The sequence below is a fragment of the Equus quagga genome, chromosome 1 (assembly GCF_021613505.1).
Source record: "Equus quagga isolate Etosha38 chromosome 1, UCLA_HA_Equagga_1.0, whole genome shotgun sequence".
Lineage (NCBI taxonomy): Eukaryota > Metazoa > Chordata > Mammalia > Perissodactyla > Equidae > Equus > Equus quagga.
Window position 1 is genome coordinate 117,356,127 of NC_060267.1, and position 25,481 is coordinate 117,381,607.

The 25,481-nt window shown below is 41.5% G+C and overlaps 1 protein-coding gene across 1 annotated transcript; it reads left to right on the forward strand.

Moving 5' to 3' along the window:
• The first annotated feature begins 1,746 nt into the window (after positions 1–1,746).
• PROK2 (prokineticin 2) lies at positions 1,747–16,367 on the forward strand. Its single transcript, XM_046686273.1, has 3 exons — positions 1,747–2,145; positions 6,009–6,134; positions 14,913–16,367. Exons 1-3 carry the CDS (start codon positions 2,050–2,052, stop codon positions 15,015–15,017), a joined length of 327 nt encoding a protein of 108 aa, XP_046542229.1. The 5' UTR covers positions 1,747–2,049; the 3' UTR covers positions 15,018–16,367.
• The last annotated feature ends 9,114 nt before the right edge of the window (positions 16,368–25,481 follow it).

Here is a 25,481-nt window from a genome sequence, read left to right on the forward strand (position 1 = left end):
ATTGGGGGCCTCCATTTCTCCTCTGAAGCATTAAAACAATTAAAAGAAACAACATGAAACCAAACCAACCCTATTCTTAAGTGCTTCCAACCCTTTTTCAATACAGCCTTATGAGGATTGTTTTCCAAACAGCTGTGTATGAAGCCATCCACTTTGAAATCTGTTTTTCCTATGTAGACATAGCCTGTTGTCTACGCTTGGAGAAGCAGGGAATACCCAAGCTGGCACTCAATAGTAGCAAATATGAAATCGACCATTAAAAAAAGAAAAGTTGTAGGAACGTTAAAAGCCAGGTTGACTGGTTTTTACATTTCCCCGGCAGCATTCCCATGCTAGCGTTGGCATGGAGACTAGCAAAAGAAACTTTCCACCAATCTGTCACTTGCTACTGTTTCCACTTATTTTACTGTAAGTCCAATTTTAACAATTTTTTAAAGTTAAAAAAAGAGTTTGATTCATTTTGTTTTCTGTTTCAGGATGTTTCTCAAACATGAAAACACGGGTAAGAAAGGTTATAAAAATAGTCAAAGCCTTGGTTCTCCCAATATTCAGCTGTTTAACATTCAGATAATTGTCTGCTTTTTTTTTTTTTCTTTCCACAGTTTGTCTGAGTGCTTTGGCATGGGGGAGCCCCACAGTCTGAAAGTAGCTTTGTCCCGACTCTCCTCACTGCATTTATTAAAGAGGCTGAAAGACGCATCTGCTTCTCAACAATTTGTGGATCTGAAGGGAACAGGGAAAGCTGGAGCTCCTGACGATTCAGGAACAAAGTTGGTCTTCTCAAAACTTGGGTGCAAGCAAGTTTGGCGAGGTTACACCCAGGTATTTTTTAAATCATTTTCGCTGAGGAAAAACAGGCTCAAGATTTGGAGTGAGGCTAGGGTCAGAGGTGGAGACAAACTTGTCGCCAGTCCTCTCATGGGCTGCCTAGAATCCAGGAGGCACTCAATTCACGTTTACACAAACGAACGAATCTCAGTAACGCTGTATGGCATCTTATAAAACGGAAAGGTGATTTTCCTGGGTTGGAAAGGAACAGAAGAGAGAGCTGCCTACCTAGGGCTTAAGGGGCCTCAGGCTGGCACCCGAAGCCAGGCGTTCTCATTTCCCTTTGGCACCATCCTGAACTGCCAGAAGCTGGCGCGATGCTAGAGGAGGGAGGAAACGCATGTGAGGAAAATCAGAGAGGAGAGGCTCGGGAACAGATGTGAGTATAAAGGGAAAGCATTTGAAATGAAAGAAATAAATTGGACTCCCACAGCTGGAAGGACAAACCCCTCCATGTCGTCAGGGATGTGGGATTAGGGGTGATTTCGCTCTCTCTTTGTTCTTTTCCCCCTCATCCACGTTTCCAGTTTATGTGTTTGATGTCTGTCTTTTCTGGTCAGTTACCGGACCACGAGGACAGACCCAGTGGCAGTACCTGGCATAGAGCTGGGTATGAAAGACTTGCTGAACAAATGAACACCGTCAGAGGCTCTTGTTCCCACCCCACACCCCCGGGCCCCCCCAGCGCGCTCCCCCAATGTGGCCACAGCGCCTGGCGCGTAGTAGGCGCTCCCTAAACATCTGTAGAGCAAATGAGCTGCAAGTTTTCGGCGCGGAGCACGTGGAGCTTTGGAAACCAGGACAGCCGATGAAGTGGGTGTCAGATCACAAAAGCGACCCGGGCGCGTGCGACAGGCGGCGGCGGGCGAGAGGCGAGAGCGCTGCAGGGCGCGGGGCTCGGCGCGGGGGGCGCTGCCTGCGTGGCGCCCGAGGCGGGGGCGTGGGGGCCGCGCGCCGGCACGTGCTCGGCTTGGCTCTGCTCGGCCGCTGGCGGGGCGGCGGGGGGCGCGCGGGTGCGCGTGCGGGCGCGGGGTGTGTGCCCGCGCCGTGCCCCCTGCGCGTGCTGCCAGGCGGGCGCCGGCGTGAGTCACGGCCCTGCTGCCTTTATAACGGCCGCGAGGCGCGCGGAGCCGCCCGCCCGACCGCTGCTCCGCGCTCCGGCGAGCGCGCCCGGCCCGCGCCCCCAACGTCCCCCAACCGCCGGCCAGGCCCGAGGGCGCCATGAGGAGCCCGCGCTGCGCCCCGCTGCTGCTCCTGCTGCTGCTGCCGCCGCTGCTGCTCACGCCCCCCGCCGGGGACGCCGCCGTCATCACCGGGGTAAGCGGCCCGGGCGCACCTGTCTGCCCCGCTGCGCGCCCGCTGCGCCCCGGGCGCTGGGCAAGGGGACGCGAGGGGCACGGGAGGGTCGCCCCGGGCGGGGACACCTGCCTCAGTCGCCTCTTGGCGCACTTGCAAGAGCGCGCTGCTCCAAAAGCAGCAGACGGCCCGGGAAGAAAAAGGGACCCAAGTGTCACCCCACCGCTTTCATCACCACCTCTCCCGCTTGCTTCCCCCTTATCCCCCTACAGCCTCTCTCCCTGGGTTTGGTCTCTTTTTCTGTTAAGCAGAGAGAAGTTTTCTTTCAGAGTCTTCTCAAGCGCTTTTTCGACCTTCTAGCCTTGAACCTTAAAATTTCAGGACTCCTTCCTGAAACGCAAGGAGCAAGACGAATACCCCAAATCCCGAGTCTTAAGCCCACAGTGAGGAGTTTGCTCCCCAATGCATCCTCCGCAGAAACCCTTTGAAATAACTTGGTCGTGTGGGCGCTTCCTGCTGGGTTCCAGGGCTTTTTTTTTTTTTCAGCATCTTGAGGTTCTCCCCGTAAAAGTTTTCCATTTCCAACTCCTGATAAAGCACCTCCAGCGCTCCCGCGTGATTATGGAGCAGGTTGCCATGTAGATGTTTCGACTTAAGACGCCTTCATCATTTGGGGAGATGGGAACTAGTTCAAGCCCCTGCTGCTCCCACCAGCAGTTTTCTTTGTGTGAATCTGAAGGATGAGTTTACAGTACAAAGTAGAAAAGTCTAGTCTTCTTTACATCAGCAGTGCAAAACCGCTGCCATTTCCTGGTGGTTCAACTGCTTCACACTTTTTTTTAAAGTCTGAAATTATTTTACACCTCCCTTAAATTATTTCGAATACCTAAGTGCACATTATAGGATTCAAATGAAACTTCTATGTTGAAATGATGATATGTGGATAATGAAATAACCTTTAAATTTAAGGGAAATGTCTTTTTGTCTTGAGAAACTAAACCTCTTCTTGTCTCCATGTTCATTAATAGGCTTAGAGCATAGTGAAAGCTCTTGTACTTTAACAATATTTAGTTGTATCCAATAGATATTTAGTTATGTGTCATGTTATTTACTAGAATAGTTTCGAGGTTTTTTAAAAAATATATTTGAATAGCTTTGTCAGTAGCCAGTCCATGTGGTTGAAAAGAAGTTTTTACAGGTCTTTCTAATACATGAGAATTGAAACATGATTGGTTTTTTCTCCCCTCTTCCCCTGCTGGCTCATTTTAAATTTCTGCTAATCCTCTGAGCCCAAAATTCCTGTGCGATATAAGTATCTTTTTGTTCCATTCACAGGACAACACTGTTTGAATAGATCTGCAATGGGTTAAGGATGAAGGGCATTAGGAAAACAGCTGTCTAATTAAAAATATATAAACCTAGGCAATTCTTTGTAAATATTTCCAAGAACTGGAGCTTTTTGTTAAAGAATGAAATTTTACCACATTGGATGTTTATCTGTTAGAAAGGTTTAGACTAAGCTTATTATATAGTTATGTGTGCTGTTTTTGTTGTTTTAACTCAGCATTGCAAAAAGAATTTTAAAAAATTTCTCTAAAGCAACGTGGCAATAAAGAAATGTAGTTATGTCTCCATGACAGGAACCATCTGGAGTCAAATGAAAAACTCAGTAACTTATCTAGATACATCGTGTATAGGATGTTAAACATCCAAGTGATTGATTGAATTTTAAAAGATTTTGGCTGGATTTTGATTGTCTTATAAAAAGAGCTGGTGGGGCTCCGTAATTCCTGGTCTTGAGCATCTGTTGAAATAAAATACTGCCTGAAACCTTCACCTTAAATATTTACCTTTTTTTAGTAATATGTGTAGTTATTTAAAAATTGATTTATATGTCCACATAGATTTGTTAAAAGCATATTGGAAAAGATTGCGTACTGAACATCTCGTTTATGGAATGCAATGGCCACGTATACATGATTTCTGGCATACAGATAAAAATTGGAAAATGGAAATGTTATTTTCCTATAAATGTTCACACACCCCAAGGTCAAAATTGTGGTTTTGGTCCAGATACTTGTTTTAAATAGCCTGAGAAAAAAAATTCTAATCGGGGAAATAGACCAATTCTAAAGCAAGATATTTAGTTGGTCACTTTTAATGAAAAATAACAAACAGGGTGTGCCCATATATTTATGTTTTGAGAAGCCCCCCAAACTAAGAACTTTGGAGTGTTTTAGTTGTTTCCAATAAATGTACATTTAAATTTGTGTCTGAATTATAGACTTTTTAATTTCTTACATACATAGTACAGGATGTTTTTACCTTATCATTAGCAAAACAGATTACTGCCTTCCATTCGAACAAAGCATCCTATTTTTTTTGTTGGTTCTAGGAAAGAACAGTAGTTCTTCAGATCTACTTTCATGCAAATAAATTTAGACTTCATTATTTCCATTTAGTAGGGTATGTGAATTCCTCCATAGTTGATTCTTTGATTATGTGTATTTACAGTTTTTATGTTGGGAACAGATGCCTTGAGTAAGCACTGTTGATAGCTGCATGTGTCACTTGCGTTTCTAAATCTGATGGATCTTATAGAATAGTTCAGCTGAGTTTGCAGTGTACACAAAGGTATATCCTAAGCCAATAATTACCTTTTTGCGGGTTACTCACCCCAAAAAAGAGTAACATAAAGGCAAAAGTCTTGGTCTGTCCACTCTCACCCTATGAGATTTCTTTCTTTAAAGAGGAAATGGTGAAAATCAAGTCAGTGGTGTGAGAAACATCAAGTCTCATGAACCAAAATGCAAATATTTGAAAGAGAAAATGAGCACTTCTGAAATTTACATCAGTGCCTTTATGTGTCTGGAGCATTTCATGCCAGATTTAGAGACCGTTTAAATCCCTTTTTAACATTGGGCCCAATGTGTTCTGCAGTTAATAGTCATAAAATCCTGTGATTCGATTTATGTCGTTCCTAATGGCCATGTATGGTATAAGACTAATATAGACTCTTTCTTCAAGTTCAAAGCCAATTCAGCCATAAAGCACTAGAAAAAGCAAGCTGCTTTTGTTTTTTAAAAAATCCTTGTTTATTTAAGATTTTCATAATGTGTGGGCCATTATCTAGGCCATTTTTTAAAAACTAGGAAAATCTCTTCGGATCAGATTTTATTGTGAAAATGTGCAAAGCAAATGCAAGTGAAGATTACAGTTCTTTTTTATATATGTGATTATTAAAATCATAGCAGTTGGAATACCCTATGACCCAGCCATCCCATTACTGGGTTTCTATCCTAAGAACCTGAAATCAGAAATCCCAAGAGTCCGTTGCACCCCTATGTTCATCGCAGCATTATTTACAATAGCCAAGACGTGGAACCAACCTACATGCCCAGAAACTGATGATTGGATAAAGAAGATATAGTATATATACACAATGGAATACTACTCAGCCATAAAAAAAGACAAAATTGGCCCATTCACAGCAACGTGGATGGACCTCGAGGGTATTATGTTAAGCGAAATAAGCCAGTCAGAGAAAGACGAACTCTATATGACTCCACTCATAGGTGGAAGTTAGTATATTGATAAGGAGATCTGATCGGTGGTTACCAGGGAAAAGGGGGGGTGGGGGGAGGGCACAAAGGGGGAAGTGGTGTACCCACAGCATGACTAACAAAAATGTACAACTGAAATCTCACAAGGTTGTAATCTATCATAACATTAATAAAAAAAAAATGTACTTCAACCAGAAAAAAAAAAAAATCATAGCAGTTGGATATTTAAAGAGCATTTTTTTTTTTGCCGCTAATTTTAGATTTCCTTAGTTTGAGTCTTCCCCGCTATCTACATTTATCTATTTGTTTATTGCATTTCAGGCCTGCGACAAGGACCCCCAGTGTGGTGGAGGCATGTGCTGCGCTGTTAGTATCTGGGTTAAGAGCATAAGGATTTGCACACCTATGGGCAAAGTGGGAGACAGCTGCCATCCGCTGACTCGTAAAGTTAGTATGTATATTTGTATTCATGGTGGTTCTCTTACGTTTTGGTGCTTTAACTCTGAGCAAGGTGTGTATGACATGACCCCAGGGCAATGTGCGTGAAATGGGAAGTTAGAGAAGGTGACAACAGAAAACCACCGCCTCTCTCCTCTCTGCTTCTGTTTTAAAGAATTGTGTCCTCTACCATCTTTATTTTGGTGATAATTTTCATATCATTGCTCTCGTGGCATTAGAAACATTTCATTAAAATAATTCTAAACACTTGAATTTGCTTAAAAATTATTTAGGACTATATATATGTCTATATATATGTGACTATATGTGTGTGTGTGTGTATATATATATGTACTGTGTATCTTCTTTGCAGACGTCAGAGTCTAGAAGTTCTTGGAAAAGACTTTTGGTATCAGCCCTACCAATGAGGCAGAAGTAAATAAGTTTGTGTTTTGTTTTGCTTTTTTGCAGAACATCATCGAAAATACAATTACTTTTATATCTTAATTTAAAAGTCCTATATTTTGACTCTATCTACAAAAGATTGTTTGTCATCCTAGAGGTTAATGATATTTAATTTTTCAATTTATTTTATTATCTAATAGCTCCACACTACAGTGACCTAAACAACGCTTTTGAAAAGTTATTGACAATGAGTGGCGTGACCGGACAATGGCGGATTGAATGGGGCTCTAGCCGCTGGGTTGCGGGCTCTCCTGTCTGTAGGGGCCAGGCGCATTTACGTGACCTCAGGAGGGGTGGGTTGGAGACAGGAGGGAGCAGAGAAGTCTGTGGCCCCTGGAGAGTCCTTGCCCTTCAGATTCACAACTTTTGAAACACAGTTTGATGTCAGCAGAATCTCCTGGGGATGCCAGGTTGCAGCGTCTTGCTCTCCCAGTCCCACCCCCTGGTCTTACCCAGCAGGAAAGTGAAGTCCAGAGGCACCGAAGGATGCGTCCAAGGCTGGGTGGCTGGTGGAGGCCCAGCTCAGTCTCTCTGCCATGTTCTCTCTACACATTGTGTACTCTCATTTTAAAATAGACTGAATATTTTCAAAGCAAACTGAATTCTACCTTCTACCTTTTTTTTTCTCATGTCATAGAGTTTAAAACTGTGGTAGAGCCAGACATCTTTCCTGTATTCCACAGTTGCAGAAAGCAGTTACTGTTCGGGCATTGCTGGAATGAACCTCATGAAATAAACTGGCTTAGGTTTAGTGCTGTGAGCTGTAATAGGGACTCTGGTTGTTTGGACCCATCTGAAGACTGAATTTGGCTTTCCTGTGGTTTCCTTGAGAAATACTTCCTGTTACGTGTAGACTGTGCCTCCCCATGCTTTTACCACTCGAGACTAGACTGTCATTTTTAAACATAACATGCACCTTCTATTCTTGGCTGTTTTAGAACGGGAAAGGTTCTAAACCATTAGTCGTCTGTCTCCATGCCAAACTCCCCACAAGGAGGTGAAGCTGGCCCAGCCACCTTTGGCACTAATCTCCATTTTTTCATCACCCTTATCGAATGTGAGTCATCTTTTGTACGTTTGAACCGCTGTCGCTGAAAAGTTTACTCTTGACTCAGCCTTCTCCTTTAAGAACGAGGTTGTTTTCGTCCAGTGTCGGTATAACCTCACACGCCCCAGGTACTAGAACCATGCAGCCTGTTTGCTAAAACAAGTGACGAGTGACACAGTCCGTGGAACTGTTTTTCTATTAACAGCAGTAAGAGTTGCCACTTGTTGAATGCAGTGATGTACCAGACGCTCTGTGGTAAATGTTATATTTCTTGTTTAATACTCACAACAAGTCTGTGAACTGGGTTTATTTTTGTCGTGCTTTCCATACAACAGTAAGCCCTGGAGGGCTTTCATAACTGGTTGAGGTCGAAGGTAATAGGTCAGAGGGCAGGCACTGGACTGGACTTCTTTCTGAGGCGCCGTTGTCTCTGCGGTCTCAACCACCATACTCTTCTACCTCCGTGAAAGCTATCATGTTTAATTTGAGCATTTTTTAGTCAAGTTAACCAAAACTGATTCGTGTGGGTAAAATGGTCACTGAAATAAAGGATAGCGGTCCAGAGTGGGAATTCGTCTCATCCTATAGTTCCGATGAGTTTTCCAAATTTGAGGTATCTTTAAAAGAGAACCAAATTCTGTTTCCCCGGTTCCTATATAGTTTCTGGTTCAGGTTTAGTGCAGGGTCAGATCTGAAAGTAAACAAAATCATTCTTCTCCCAAAAGTCCACAGGCAGCTCTACGCTTTTGATTTTATCAAGGTTTTAATAATGAAGCCTTTAATAACAGATTATGGTTTTCATAGCAGAATTAAATGATAGAAGAACTGAAAAAAATAAAGTTTTACATCTGATCTGAACTTTCCTCATATTCAGATCCCCACTTGAAATGTGTTTCTAGGGGCCGGCCCCGTGGCCAAGTGGTTAAGTTCACGCTCTCCGATTTGGCGGCCCGGGGTTTGGCCAGTTCGGATCCTGGGTGCAGACATGGCACTGCCCATCAGGCCACGCTGAGGCGGCATCCCACATAGCATGGCCAGAGGCGCTCACAACTAGAATATACAACTATGTACCGGGGGGCTTTGGGGAGAAGAAGAAAAAAAAAAAGATTGGCAACAGATGTCAGCTCAGGTGCCAATCTTTAAAAAAAAAAAATAAAAAAGAGCTGACTCTTTCTCACCAGTGTCAGACTACTTCTAAAAAAAAAGAAAGAAGAAATGTGTATCTAGAACTCAGTGTTACAGCTTTTCCCATTGGTTATTTTACTGTCTTGAATATACATTTTCATAGGTCATTTCAGTGACCCGTTTTTAGTCCCAGAGTTGTTACTTGTACTGGATGAAATTAACCTATCATGGTAAAAATCTAGTTTCTTCCAGAATATCTCTTGACTATTTTCTATTCAAAACAACTTGAGAAAAAATTTTTTTATAAATATATCCTAGTGAAACTCTGCTCTGAAGTTTAATGGCTCATTAGTAGATGGTACAAATGTAAACACCCTATAGAAAATTCTGTTTTAATGTGATGTATTCATTCCCCCATTTTTTTTAGAAAAAATGAATTAACTCATTGTAGTCACAGGGATTCGTGTTTTAAAAACACAGGCTATGAATACGTGAAGGTTACACCTGTTCACATTTTAAACTTTCCATTCTGGTTTGGCTTAGTCATTAACCACAGAAGTCTGTTGTTTTAATAAAGTGAACAATATTTGATGAATGAAATTGAGAACTGTCAGTAGGAACTGATGGCCACGGAGTTCAGCTCACTATTTTATTCCAGATGCATCAATTAACTTGTACCATTTAAAGTCACTGTTTGGCTTTCATTCTGTAATTGTACAGTTTTTAACTTTACATTTGGTAATTCAAAACCGGAATAAAATATAAGTCCACCTAAGAAGAACAGGATGCATGTTTTCTAAACACAGTTTTAAGCAAATAATAGTTTTAGCCTGTATTCATTTTGAAGAATTAATTTTTTATCAAGAATGAGTTACTGAATCATTTGTCTATGGGGAATACTTGGCTGTTTTTAAAAAAAAACTGCTAATTTCTATTAATACCTACACTTTTCAGAGTGTACAAAGATTGGCCATTTCCATCCCATTCTGATTACTGATTGACTTTGGAAGTTTATGATTATGTGATTAATACTCATATTTTTATTGCTTATTATGTTATTAATTTTTTCAATTTAAATAGCTGTTTCCTCAAAAAAATTCATCTGGTTTGTTTATTTTGCTCCATGTTTTATGTTAAAATTTTTAGCATTAGTTTTGCTTTTTTTTTAGCTGCACTTTAAAACTTGACCAATACATTTTCCTTTTCTGAAGAAAAATATTTCAGGTTAAAATGTAGATCTTGTTTGTGTAAAAAAAAAAAAATGGAAGACTTAAAAAATTATTAGCTCTTTTTATTTTAGAACCAACCTAAATGGATGGTTGGTTCTAAAATACACAATTTCAGAATAGAGTATAAAATTTTTTTAAATACTAACTAAAATATAACTAATATAACTACAAAATTTATTGAAAGATGTGTGGTAGAAAGCACAGTATGCTAATTTCCTCACCTTTCTTGTCACGGATGTCAAGAGCCACCATCTCCATTTGGCAGCATCGTAGCTGCGATTACAGGTTCAAATCGACAGAGGGACTCACAAGACATAAGTGTGCTTGAGTCTGGTGCAGGGTTTCTCAGCCTGGGCGCTGTTGACTCTTTAGGCTAGCTAACTCTTTGTTGTGGGGGCTGTCCCGTGCACTGTAGGACGTTTAGCAGCATCCCTGAGCTCTATCCACTAGATGCCAGTAGTCCCCCTCCCCCAGTTGTGACAACCAAAAACGTCTCTAGACTATGACAGATGTCCCCTGGGAGGATTTGTGGGGTGCAAGTTGCCCTGGTTGGGCACCACTGGTCTAATGCTACATTTACAGGCTTACAGGACACAGTATAGGAGATGCAGCATCCTGATTTCATTGGGAGCTTAGCAGCTACCCAAGCGCACAGCTGCTTTTGCCTCTCATCCACATAGGGTGCTTGTGGCTGCCACAGATGAGAGACAGGGTGTGTGGGGGCTTCCCTTGACCCACGGAAGCTACTGCCATTATTTCTTGCAAATCTTTTATGGCTTCCTAGTCCCAGAGGCCCAGGGGCATGAACAACTCCCCCAACCCACTGAGGCCAACCCCATTCCCTGTTCTCCTTTAGTCTTTCCAAGAACACAGTGCAATGGGAGGCCCAGGGCCATGTCAGGGCGCCTCCAACAGCCAGGGCCATGTGTTAACCCTTTACTCACAAGAGGGGAATAGGTAAATAATTGCATTATTTAAAGTTATATGAATATATACCTATTCCAAAAGAATTTGAAGAAACAATTTGAAACTTTACCAAATTAAGATACAATGGCGCTCTTCATAGTTATTAAAACCAGAAAGTGTGGGAGTGTAGGATTTTTAGTTTTTATTTAATGCACTATTATACCATTTGAATTTTTTTGAACTATGTACTTCTATTGAAAAAGCTGTAACAAAACTGATTTTATCAAAAAATATAATAAGACCAGTGCTTTTTATGTCACATGACTAGGCTTTTTTCCATGTATCTCATTATATTTTCTTCTTTGACGTAATTGGCTGTTTTGAGAGAAATCACAAAAAATACTTTTGTTTCATATCAGTGCTATTTTCTCTTTTAAAGTGTTGCAAGTGGATAAGAATCATACCTTCCTGAAAGTGCTGAAGGTTCTGCCTTGGGAATTTCTAGAATTTACTGTTTGGAATTCTAGGCTATTGGAAACGTTGAGTTGAATGCATAGTTGGTTCTAAAGTAAACCATCAAGTTTGGGCTGAATGGCTAGCTCCTTGGCTGTATTCATACATCTGAATATGCGTCTTCTGTAAACACTCTGTCATGCATTTGTGACCTTCAGACACCTATTAGGGTCGTCACACAGTGTGTGTAGATCTAGAAGTGAGTAGGCCGTTCAACAAATGGGCCAGTATCTACTGAGCGTATCAGATCAGAAATCGTGGTCTTTGTGGTTAGGAGCTCAGAGATGGAAGGGGAGGAGGGAAACTGCCACGAGCTGGTGCAGTTAAGAAAGGCTTGTGGGAGGGAGGGAGGAAGAAACGCAGACTGGATCTTAACAAGGGAACCGGATTCCTTAAGAAAAAGAAAAGGGCATCCAGGTAAACGAGGACCTCCAGGACAGTCTAATCCTGATGTTAAGGTTGGTTGGGACAGATCTCGGTTGAAGTTTATACAATCTTGGTGCCCTCAATAAGAAACTGAATAATACAAAGATGTTTTTGAAAGTGTCACAAAAACATATGAGCTTGTGGACACACTGCTGGGGTCCCTTCGAGGCCCTGGAGGGGCCTACGCAAGTGAGGGCCTGTGGCTTCTTCGGCTGCGGTGTAGATCCATCTGAGTTTGGTGTTGTGAGTCACGTTGGCCCTGCCCAGTTCCGGGAAGCGGTGTGCAGGTCAGGGGAAGCCCCAGGACCTGAGAAGGTCACCCCTTTACCTTCAGGGAGTTCACAGCCTATGGTGGGGGCATTGGTGAAAGACGGACATTTGACAGATCTTTTCTTTGAGTGTCTCCTGTGTACCAGGCTGAGTGCTATGTGGTCGTAACTAAGAGTCCCTTTCTGAGAGAGCTTGGAGTCTGGGAAGGGGTGCTGTTTGAGAAGAGAGCAAAATTTGGAAGAAAGTAGGACTGGGTTTGACTATGACATGTTCCCTTTTTAGCTGGGTGACCTCAGGCGGGCACATTACTTCACCTCCGGAGGAAGCCGCTTAGCTTGTGTCAAAACAAGGCAGAAATCTGGCACACGGGTTTGGTGTGATGTTCAGACACGATGCCTTATGATGCTTGGCCCGTGGCAGGCTGCCAGTTTGACATTCCTTTTCTGCTGCTTTCAAGGCACCAAGAACCAACCTGACAGGCCAAGGAGTAACCGGGGTGTCATGATACACCAAGCGCAAGACTGTAAGCACCATGAGGGTACTTAGTAGTAGCTGACACTATCTTACTGGTTATCTATATTTCGTCAGTAAAATTTAAACTCCATGGTGGGCAGGGGCCTCTTCCTGTTTGTTCATCACTGTGTCCACAGCACCTAAAACACGGCCTGATATGTCGGTGACACTCAGTAAATGTCTCTCGAAACAATGAGTAAAAGAAATGTGCTTGGTGTTTTCCATGTGTAACAGCTTGACATGCTCCTGAGAGTTGTAGTTCACTTATTTCAGGCTCCTTTTCCTTGAATATTGCCGCGTGTGTTCGTTTGTCTCAACCTCGGCCCTGTTTGGCATTTGGGGCCGGATACGTCTTTGCTGTGGAGGGGTATCCTGTCAGTTGTAGGATGTTTAGCAGCATCCCTGGCCTCTACCTACTTGATGTTATTAACACCTCTTCCTCCAAGTTGTGACAAACAAAAACATCTCTGGACAGATGTCCCCTGGGGGCCAGAATCGCCCCCAATTGGGAACCGCTGGCCCATGCAGTAGTTTCAGGCTTAGTGAAAAGAAGCTCTTAAAGTCTTAGGGTCAGGATGGATCGTAAAGGTCGTGGGTTATACCTTCTCTACTATCCGTTTATAAGTGTCCAAGCCAATCCAGCTGCACCCACCTCCTCTGACATATTCTCAGTGCCAACAAATGAGCCAGCCAGCCATGCACCCTTTGACACACACAGTGACGGAACCATTCTGAGCACATGGCTGCGTGGAGCCGGCCAGGCATGGTGCCCATGTGTAAACACTGTCGTTAACGCCTCGAAAGCAATGCCCTTGCAAAAAGATGGAGTTGGAACAGCTCTGCCTGATTGCCACATTCATGCCCTGCCCTCCTACTGCTTCCCTTTCTTCCCTTTGTTTTTATTGATCTCAATCATCTCCCTGGCCCTTCCAGAACCATTTTGAAAATGGAAGGCAGGAAAGAAGAAAGAGGAAGAGGAGAAAAAGGAAAAAGGAGGTAAGAAGAACATGAGTGTGGTACCACCCAAAGATAACACCCAAAATAATTAGCCTTGACCATCGTTGGGCTCCATAGAGTTGGGTCTGTCCTATCAGTGCAACCTAAAGATGAGGTTGGAATGGTTCTGCCACTGTCTGCAGGCAGGCTTTCTCTAGGGAGAAAGAAATTGTTTAGAAGGCATCTGGAAGGTGCATCTCAGAGTTTCCCATAAGGACAGATAATTGGTTTGGGGCGGCCTCTTTTAGTGGAATAGAATAGGAAATACTCTAGAATGATACCTAATAAAGCATTTGAGTTGGGAAACAGGAAGGATGCATTTTTCTGCCCTGTGTAAACTGTAGAAGGATCCCTGAGGTATGAGTCTGTAATAGCTTGCCTCTCTCGCATTACCCTGAATCGGAGTAATTTGCCATCTTGTTTCATTGACTATCAACTGCCTCCAGGCCTGGGGTTCAACTTTCTCCCTCTAACTTGCAAAGCAGGCAGAGTCTCAAGAGGGCGCCATTCCCAGGGGAGGGAGAATGATTTTTGCTCTTCACCTCTAGAAATCATACATATTTTGAGGGTTCTGCACTTGTCCCTGGCACAGAGAACTACCATGCCGGTTACTGGTTGACCTCCTCGACCCAGCTTCTCTGGTGGCAGGGCTCTTAGAAATATCAGTTCAGTGACTCTTGGAATGAAGCTGACGTTTCACTGCTGGCTCTCCCTGTGTCGGGGTTTGGTTTGTTCCGTTTCTGCAAATCAAGCTTACCTCCTTCCCTAATTTTCCTTTTGTTCCCCCCCAACCATCACCACTGGAATTTTGACTCCTTCTGACATCTGTGTGTGAACTTATATATCCCTCATTGTCAGTGAATTTGCATTTGCTCATTGTATAGATGTGGTCATGCCCATAATGTTATGCTCTCTTTGAGGAGCTTCAGCAGCAACTAAAATGAGAAAAGTAAAAGGCCGTATAGCTTGGTGGTTAAAAGCTTGGTCTTTCTGATCCAGCTGCCAGCCAAGCTGCAAGTTCTGGAGATGTGACCTTGGGCAAGTTACTAATCTCTCTGTGCCTCAGTCTCTCATCTGTAAAATGGGTGTAATTAAAGTATTTGCTGTCTTCACGGAGTGGTTGTAGAGATGGGAAAGGATAATCCATGGAAAACTGCTGAGCATATGGCTTGATGAATAGTTAACATTCAATAAATGCTAGCTAGTATTATTAAAAGAAACTTCTCAAGAATAGTTTGGCTTTTTTTGGTTTTTTTGATGTTTCCTGCTCTGACTCAGTGTTCTGTTTTATTTTAGGTTCCATTTTTTGGGCGGAGAATGCATCACACGTGTCCATGTATGCCGGGCTTAGCTTGTTTACGGACTTCGTTTAATCGATTTATTTGTTTAGCCCGAAAGTAATCACTTTGGAGTAGAAACTTGAAATGTGAACAGCCGCACGATGTCTGTAAAGTCTATTTACTTGTGATTGTGCCAAACAAGTAAGATGCCAGAAAGAAATGCTGTTGCTTCCTCAACTTTCCAAGTAACAGTTCTAGCTTTGATTTTTAAATGATGGTTTTTTTAAATTGAAAGAGGATTTTAATTTTGGATAGAAATGTAAAGTGCAAGGCATTATGGAACCAGTTCTCATTTTCCTGTTTGTGTTTTGGTTTGGTTTTGCTTTTTTTTTTTTTTAATGCCAATAACTCACCCATTTTCACAAAAATGAGGAGAACAAGAATTTGATATTTTGTTACAGAAACTTATTTTTCCTTAAACCCCTGTCCCCAAGCCCTGCCCCCAGATACACACACACACACACACACACAGCCCTTTGAGTCTCGTCTCTCACTCGTCAAGGAATTTTAAGTCCGTCACTTTATTCTTTGTCATTTCCCTCTCTGACCTTCTAGCATTTTAAAGTGTGCGCGTGGGGTCCATGTCCTTTAACTTGCTGGCAGAATCACTGACAAGAATCAAGCTTTTTGCTTGATACTTAAACAGTGGAAAGAGTCTAGTGGAACCAGCTGCTCCAGACTTCTCTTCTGTGGGGTGGAGGTTGGGGTGCTTCTGAATTTCCACTCAACTTGCCTCTGAGATGGACTTCAGGTCTGCTGTTTGACTGGGGTGAGGACAGGAGGCATGGAAAGTCAAATTAGTTTAGTCCAGATTTGTAGATTTGGGTTTTTTTTTTTTTTGAAGGCTTTTCTAATACAAGATTACATTTATTTCTCTTTCTCTTTATAAAACTTTTTTTAAAAGTCTCATAGTTAGAGATGTTCCAGAAAATGTCACTTGAAGAGGAAGTATTGATTTTAATCTGGCATAACACTAGTTACCATTTTTAAATCGGTATTACGTTGTAATTTAAACTTTATCTGTAACCAAAAGGTCTGTTGTAATGGATTGCCTGACATCCTGCCATTTGTACCTGTATCAATATTGTGTAAAAATTCTGTATCAGAATAATGACAGTATTGTATATCATTTGATTTATTTTAATATTATATCCTTATTTTTGTCACTGTTGTCGTCAGTTTTTATTACAAGGAAACTCCTCTATAGCTCACATTCTAAAGTGGGTAAAGACTCCAAAGTTGGTAAAATAGCACTAACGGCATGTGCATTTTCATTTTACATACAGGAAAGTTCTGTTTGCATGAATTTTAAGGTAGTACAAAAAATAAACAGTGTGTAAATCAGTGAGGTTTTGGAGCACAACGGAAAATTATGACATGCAAAACTGACTGTAATCAGGAATGGACTCATGGGATTTCACTGTGTTGATCTGGCCAATAGTGCCGGAGTGTTTGTCATGGTTAGGCAGGTGCTAGCCAAAAGGCGATGCCCGTGTAGCCTGGCCTTGAAAAACCCACGGAGTATTGTAAATGATTGAAGGTCGCAAATAAACAACTTATGAAATGTGTTCAACTGACTAAACTTGACCATGCCAACCCACTAACTGTTTCCAAAAAAAAAAAAAAAAACTGTCCATTTTGTAGTTCTTTACTCAGCCAGGGCTTACAATTGTACATTGTGTGTAACTTTACCCTTGGGGTTAACACGTCCCATGAATGTATGGGATTTTGCTGTGCTAATTGCCATACTTCGTCATAGAAGTATTATTTTTGGTTCAGTTAGTTTGTTTTCAAGAAGCTTTCCTCAGCCCAATGGTGTAGTGGTTGGGTTTGCGTTCTCCACTTCAGCAGACCGGGGTTCCTGGATTTGGATCCCGGGCATGGACCTACACTCTGCTCATCTGCCATGCTGTGGCAGAAACCCACATACAAACTGGAGGAAGATTGGCACAGATGTTAGCTCAGCGGCAGTCTTTCTCAAGCAAAAAGAGGAAGATTTGCAACAAAGGTTAGCTCAAGCCCAATCTTCCTCACCAAAAAAAAGAAAGAAACATTCCTCAGTGAATTTGTTGAAAAAAAATTCAAGTGGAATTGTGGGAAAAGAAACAGGCACTTCCATAATTTTGCTAAATGTTGTTTTTATATAGTGTTTGATACATCCTTTTTCATAAGTGGTGAAAACTTAATAGGGTCAATCATCGATTTTCACCCAAGTTAGAAAACATATAGCTAATTTTTATAAAATTTTACTTTTACGGATACCAACTCAATTTTTCTAAAAATCACTATCTAAAGAAGTAGACTGGGGCCAGCCCAGTGGTGCAGCAGTTAAGTTCGCATGCTCTGCTTCAGTGGCCCAGGGTTCACTGGTTTGGATCCCCAGTGCAGACATGGTACTGCTTGGCAAGCCACGTTGTGGCAGGCATCCCACATATAAAGTAGAGGAAGATGGGCATAGATGTTAGCTCAGGGCCAGTCTTCCTCAGCAAAAAGAGGAGGATTGGCAGCAGATGTTAGCTCAGGGCTAATTTTCCCCAAAAGGAAAAAGTAGACTGTGTGTTCATAGCCAAGAGAACTGTACCTACTGACTCACTGCCATCCAAAGAAAAATGGGACTTTGTCATTTGTTACCTTTCCCCTGGGTTATTATTTTTATTGAGGAGTAATGCTCCCTTTTTTTAGTGTACAGTTCTATTTTGTTATTATTTTTTAACTTTTTGTCAAAATTAATTTCAAATAATTGTTTCAAAAAACTTGTAATCATGCGTCATGGAGGTTCATACAAAGTTTAGTGCTGTAAAGATCATAGAATTGCTGCTTCTAGCCCTGGGGATAGTCTCTCCCTGAAGCTGGGACTTCATTGGCCAGAATTTCTATAAGGTTAGGTAAAGTGAGAATTTACACAAGAAAAACTAAGTCAACAATCTACGGTGATGTAATTTTTTTTTGCTGAGGAAGATTCTGCCTGAGCTAACATCTTTGGTAAAGTTACTCTTTTTTTTTCTCCTTGAGGAAGATTAGCCCTGAGCTGACATCTGTGCCAATCTTCCTCTATTTTGTATGTGGGGCACCGCCACAGCATAGCTGGTGAGTGGAGTAGGTCTGCACCCGGGATCTGAACCTGTGAACCCCAGGCCGCGGAAGCAAAGCACCCGGAACTTTAACCACTACAACACAGGGCCAGGCCCTACTTTGAGGTAAATATTGTGAATGGATTCCATCTATTCTAAGGTAGAAATAGATCTGATGCCAGAAGCTACGGACCAAATTCAAGTGCAAATTTGAATTTCTTTGCAAACTTTGACTTTCATGAAAAATGTCATTTCTGACTTCTACCTTTTTTAAAGCAGCGTTTTTTTAACCATAGAAAAATTTGTGCCAAAACCATTTCCATAGAAACCCTCCTGTCTAACTAAAGGTCTCCATCCTTCCAGCATTTCAGTCTATGTAGTCCTTTTGTTGGAACTTGACAAAGTCAGACCAATGATAGATCAAACACGTAAACCAATTTTCCTCCTCATTGATTTTAATATCAGAAATCTCATCCCACTCTTTTCTAGCTTCATTTTATAGAATATTAAAGTTGGGGACCATTTTAATTTTAAAAACAGGACATTTTTGGTATTCAATGAGTGTCACTGTCTAAAATTCACCAGCAACATTTTGTGATCTTTCTGTTTCAACATGTTGCCATGTATTTCAGGTAATATCCTCAGAATTAATATTTCTTTCATTCTCTAATATCTTCTCCCTAATTTGTTAATCCTCAGTGCTTCCTTCTGCATTAAAGAGGACTGTGTTTCTTCTAGTATGTTCTCCTGTGTCTCGAAGACAACAATCATTAACAACATAATCCTTAAATTTTATTACCCTCCTCCCTGGCACTTCCAGAGAACATAGTTCCCAGAATCAGAGGTGCCATTAATATGCTGCTCTTGAAGTACCATTCCATTGTTTCCATCATCTGCACCCTCAGAGATTCTGATTCCATTTGTCTGGGGTGAAGCCTGAGTGTTGGGATTTTTTTTTTTTAAGCTAATCGTTTAATTCTAAGGTGCCCCATGGTTGGCAGCCACTGAGAAAGAAAAGGAATACGCCTCTATAGAAAGGCTCCTGCTTCCACATGACATCACTTGATGAGACACTTTCCTAGTTAAATTAGAAGTCAGGAGAGCAGCTAAATGTCTTTTCTTGCCCCCCTCGAAAGTTCCCATGATGCTCAAGCATAAACGATTCCACTTTCTTTCTCCCATCGCTACTTCTAGCGGGAAGCTCGCAGAGGGGTCCCACTTGAAAATGTTAGTGGCAGTTCTGTAGCTCATCTGAGGAGTCTATCCAAAGTTCCTTAGAATTAGATTAGGGAGGCAGGCCCGGGTCTGGCAGGGCAGGGAGCCGCAGCTGCCCAAGATTCATGACCTACCTCTTCCTTTGGGTGCCCCCTCCCAGGTGAGTCAGTCTCTGAACTCCCGAGCAGATCCTCCACTCTCCCACCCCCACCTTCCCATCTCAGGATTTCAGTCTATTTTACTGGGCCCGTAAAGCATCAAAATGCTTTAGAAAGTCCAATATTGCAGCAAATTGTAACTGAGTAGCTCAGACTAGTAGGCATTTCAATCAAACATATATATGTCACAAAAGAATAAAAGCAAGACAGTGGAAAATTATGGCGTGAGCATGATTTCTGATGATGAGATACACAGGCTAACCGCTATTATGTACATACAGAGTATGTGTCCTTGTGTCCACGGGGCATTTTCATTATTATGAAGCCTGGAACACCCACTCATGTTGTGCCAGCTACGCAAAACCATGGCCTGCTCCTTGAAGAGACCACTGCGAATATTTCCAGGCATTCTCTCACTTTAGCCCAGGATTTCTCAACCTTGGCACTACTGACTTTCTGGGCCAGATAATATTTTTGTTATGGGAGACTGTCCTGTGCATTGTAGGATGTTTAGCAGCATCCCTGGCCCCTACCTACTAGATTCCAGGAGCTCCTCTGAGTTGTGACACCCAAAAATGTCTCTAGACAGTACTAAATGTACCAAATGGGTGTGGGGAGGGGTAAATTGTCCCCCTGGTTGAGAACCACTGGTTTAGTCTGAAGATATTTTGTGTCTGCTTGTGTAAAACTTGTTTCAGTATCAAACAGAATTTGAAATGACAATATTAAAAAAAAATTAAACCTCCAAATGGGGCTTTACAAAATTGGCATCCTAAAAATAAAAAACTATTGTTTTGCATTCAAATTAGTGGAAAGGTAAATATTTGATACACTGTAATAGTCAGTCAAAGAAATATCAGTTATCTGTCAGCTCTGTAGTTTACTGTTTCAAGGAAGAAATTTTTATATTGTCACTCTTTCAAGCTGAAGGCAGAGGGCTCAGATAAATTGACTTCAATCATAGATGAAAGATTTCACATCTTTAGAGTGCACTTATAAGCAAATTTCCACATTGTTTAAATTTTCATCATCTTGATTAAAATATGATGTAATTTATGAAAAATGTTTTTGTTGCAGAAATTCAAAAGCTTTACAAGGAAAATTGGAGAAAATGATGTTTAAGTTAGATCTGAATAACTGTTGAGAAGTTTCACAAATTGAGTTTTCTCAGTCTGTCTGAGAACAGACACGTTCCCCATAGACAAGATTGAGGCTGGCACGAGTGTATTTTCTTCATTCCTGAAAACAAACTAGCAAAACAACAAAAAACGTTTTATTATGGAAAGTTTTAAAACATAAACAAAAGTAAACAAAGTTGTATAAGGAAGCCTCATATATCCATCATTCAGTATTTTATTATCAGTTATCATCTCTGTGCCAGTCTTGTTCCAGCTCTACCCACCCAACCCCCAACCTCCACCTCTCCTGTATTGTCTTGAAGCAAATCAATTTGGTCCCTTCTTGATGGGGTCCACTAGTCACTATCCACTGTGGGAAAGACAGCCATATTCTGTGTGTCACCAATAACATCAATCTTTTTTCTTTCTTTCTTCCTTTTTTTTTTTTTTTTGGTGAGGAAGATTGGCCCTGAGCTAACATCTGTTGCCAATTTTCCTCTTTTTTTGCTTGAGGAAGATTGTTGCTGAGCCAATATTTGTGCCAATCCTCCTCCACTTTATGTGGGATGCTGCCACAGCATGGCCTGACAAATGGTGCTGGGTCCGTGCCCAGGATCTGAACCCCCAAACCCCAGGCTGCCAAAGTGGAGCGCACGAACTCCACCACTACGCCACTGGGCTGGCCCCTAATCTTTTCTTTTAATGACAGCTCTCTGCTTAGATGCTTCCAAGGTCCTTTCACTGATCAACCTGTACTCTTAAGATATATTTTTGAAATCTCAAGTTGGCTTTGAAATGGAGGAACAAACTATTTCAGGCCCAGAATGTGTACATGAATGAATATTTGCTCCTATATAAAATTTTAAAAGAAAATATTTGCTGTGCTGGCCCCATGGCCTAGTGGTTAAAGTTCTGCATGCTCTGCTTCAGCAGGCTAGGTTCATGGGTTTGGATCCTGGGCATGGACCTACACCACGTGTCAGCTGTGCTATGGCAGTGACCCACATACAAAATAGAGGAAGATTGGCACAGATGTTAGCTCATGGCTAATCTTCCTCAAGCAAAAGAAAAGAGGAAGATTGGAAACAGATGTTAGCTTAGTGTGAATCTTCCTCAGGAAAAAAAAAGGAAAAGAAAATATTTGCTGTTCAAAGTAAAAGATTTACAGAGGATATTGTCAACAATGGCGGTGTGATTGGGTTCTGGAGAGTTGAATGCTGTCTGCAGTCGTTAGTCCTTTGGGCAGCAAATGTTAGTACTCCATTAATTTTCCTGGATTTGGTTAGGAGAGGGAAAAATCTCAGAATGGAAGACATGGCCAGCAGACTTCAATTGTTTTCCACAATTCATTCATCCATTCTCATTTCTTTTCTCTCTCTCTCCCAATCCACCACCTAGTAGCTTTAGCTGGGCACACGACCGCTCCTCTAGACATCTAGGGACTGCATTTACCAGCAGCCTTCAGCTAGATGTGGCTGTGTGACTAAGTTCTTAGCAATAGAATATGAGCAGAAGTGACCTACCTCACTTGCTTCAAAGGAAATTGCACCCCACTTCCTCTCCAGTGGGGAGATGCAACAATGAATCTGGCTACTTTGGACCCAGAGAATGAAGGCCACTGGGGAAGAGAGCAGAGTTGACCCACCAGCTGGATCGCTGGATGACCTCCTGAAGCAGTCACCCAGAGCCCCAGAGAAACAATTAAGCCACCCTTATTTTGGGTCTCTGTTAAAGCACTTCCACCCCTACCCTAACCAATGCAAATAGAACCCTTCTTTTCAAAAGTGTATCATTTGGGTATATTTTATACTCCCTTCTGTTGCCTTTGAAACATTGTTTCTGTGTTCTTGTTTAGTGGTTGCTTTGCAGAGGGTGGGATCAACCCTCCATCCAAAATGGGTTTGGATGTTGCATTGATGATATGGCACACATCAGGAGGATGGGACAAGATTCATCACTCACAGCATGGGATTTTCTGACGAGAATAAAGCAGGTGCAAGTTGGTCCAAGTGTCAATAGCGAGGCAGTTTGGTTGGTTTTAGATTTTTTGGGGCCAGAAGGCAGAGCCAGGTGAGAATGCCTACCTGCTGGGGCTGGCTAGCCCAGGTGTGGGGCACAAAGGAGAGGGGAGGGTGGGGCCTGAGAGCTGTTAGTGTTCAAACATCCAAAGTAGAGTTTTCCTCTTTATCACAATCCTGAAATAATATCTTAAAAAAGAACCTGATAACCAGATGGAAGAATCATCTTCAAATCAGAAATGGTTAAACTTACTTCTCTACCTTGGCCATGAGAGCATTAATATTCCAAACACAAAGACAATGTGTAAATCCATTTCTTGCTGCCACTGTTCCAGGTTCTGAAAGCTGTCATCTACCTACGGATTAAGAAATGATGGAGACAGGGAAAGGCACTGAGGCCCATTACAACGGTAAATTTTCTTATGATGTGTAAATGAATTTTAATCTGGCCCAGAGATGCTAGAAGAAAAGAAAAAGAAATAAACTTTCAATGACAAACATTCAGTGAACAAAGCTGCTTTTCAAACTAGCCAAAACTAAAGTAATGTGCCGTTAGCAGAAGACTAGTCACACCTTTGTATAACTGTGTTCCTTTCAAAAGAGGCAAGTTATTAAATGTATATTTAAAAGTGTTTAATTCTAATAGCCTTTAAAAAACTTACTAGGTAACTTACAAATGAAAAAAATCTTTTGTCAGACCACATGTCACCATACTTATAAAGGATTAGAACAATTATGCAAATAAATTCTAGAAATAGCTCTGGGTATCCCATAATTCCTCAAGATAGATATGCAAATTAAGCTGATCATGCCTGTGGGTTAAAGAATTACACACTGTACAGTTACCCTCTTGCATGTCACTCTGCAGAATGAATACCTGTGACAGAGGTTCTTTCCTGTCTCCTCTCCATCTTCCTCTTCTACCAAGCAGATTGTCATGCAAATTGGTCAATACTCAGGGAAGTATATGGGGAAAATGTATGTGGGAATAAAAGGGAAAGAAAGAAATGCTAAATGAAAAAGACAAGGAAAAGTTTCATCTTGTGGATTTTAAATTTCATGATCTCTAGAGAATATTTTAATAAGGTATGTATTCAGTCAGCATTGAAACTTTAATAATATTTCAAAGCCTTTTGAAATTACAGCACATCTGTATCTTCGAGAAAATGAAACCATTTATTGCACTGCCCAGGTTCCAACACAGATTCTAACTAAAAGGCAATGTGTGCCGCTCAGATATCACATCTTGGCGCAAAATAAGACTTCCATCCTAGAAAGCAATGCAGACTGGCATAATTCAGGTAATATAAATGTATCAGAGAAATTTTTAAATATACACTTTTCCAACAGTTTACATGTTCTCTACCTAGAGAAGGCTGGCCACTTAGAAACTTAATTTATAAATGACTAAATTATTCCTCCTAGAAGCCAAGCAATAATAGCTTTAATTTACCTGACTCCTTAATGTTACGGAGAAATAAGAGTATTGCGTTTACGCCTTGACATTGCAATTTAAAACATTTTGTGTGTTTTCTCTGTGTAATTTGAAGTGACTTCAAGACTTCAGGCTTTCAGATATAAATTTCAACCTGTTTATTTTTCTTCAATGCCTGCAACCAGGAGACAGAGTGGGTTGAGTACCTACTCAAGCTTTTCCTCCTCTTTTCCCTTGACTAAAAGCACAAAATACCGTTTTTTGTAATGTAAACTGCTACTCCCCCTTCCATTGGGAGGGGGGTACAGTGTTCTTGAGGGCTGCCTGTTTGATTTTGATTCAGTTCTGGCATATTTCTAATCAATAGCGTCTTTGCTGGCTCTCCTTGCAACAAGATTTTATGTAACAAACTTCCTCCATTCAAATGACCACAGTCCTTACTGGCACTTGAACTTTCAGATAGAATCGGAACAGAAAACTTTGAAGAGAGAATTATGTGGTTTTATTTCACTTAGAGGAATTTATTTTAAAAATGGACTCCAGAGTGAGGAGAACACAGGCGTCAGAAAGAAATGTAAGAACCTAGGAGGAGGGAGAATATGGAACGTGGACAATTTTTGTTCCGGTCTTCTGGTTTCTCCTGTTTCCTCAGTTGGGTAACCAGAGATAGAATGCCTAGGGCCCTTTGCAGACAATTGTTATCCCCAAGCTCTTTATCTAGATCCCTCTTTTGGCATCTGTCATGTTCTGCCTTGATTTATGCTTTGGGGCACATTTGCCAAGTTGCTCTGATTAGCTTGCTAACTCATTAGCAAGAGAACTGGACCTTGCTAATCCCTGTGTCCCCATGCACTGCCCAGCACAGACACTGGCTTCTTCTTAGCTTACAATACTATCGATTACATGGATTCATTCAGGTGGTCTTCTGGATTCCCGTAACTAGATTTATGATATCAAAAAGCTTAAAGATACACTGATCAAAACAGTTTTATAAAGTGCATTTAAACAGAACTAGCCTAGTAATAGATACCTTGCTAATCTTGTAAATTTATTTCAATCTAAGAAGTCAAATCAAGTCTATCTTACCATATTTCCAGAGCTGGGTTCATTTAACAGTTAACAGCAGGCTGAATGATCTGATAGTTGGAAAAAGTGAATTAAATAAGTCTAAGTTTTTAAAAATTTGTGAATACATTTCAGGATATTAAGCATACCTGTCAAAGGAGTGGAGGAGATGGAGCAGTTTTAAGTGTTGGAGCAGTTAATTGTTGAATATTAGTGCCTGAAGCAATAGTAGTTTTTATTTCAAGACCAGAAGTCTAGAGATATGAAGCTGCTTTTTTGGTTAAGCTGCTCAGCAAGGTTAAAACAGATGCCTACTCTTTATCTTTCTGGTCTGCTATCGTCACTGTGTTGACAGTATCTCTTCTCATGGTTGGAAGATGGCTGCTGTGGCTCCACGCATCACCAAAAACATCCCAAAAGGAAAGAAGAGACAGGACAAGAGCAT

Excerpts from the sequence above, each read along its gene's own strand:
- PROK2 (XM_046686273.1), top strand. The coding sequence starts at position 2,050 with ATGAGGAGCCCGCGCTGCGCCCCGCTGCTGCTCCTGCTGCTGCTGCCG. Across the intron at positions 2,146-6,008 it reads ACGCCGCCGTCATCACCGGG|GCCTGCGACAAGGACCCCCA; the intron begins GTAAGCGGCCCG and ends ATTGCATTTCAG. Across the intron at positions 6,135-14,912 it reads GCCATCCGCTGACTCGTAAA|GTTCCATTTTTTGGGCGGAG; the intron begins GTTAGTATGTAT and ends GTTTTATTTTAG.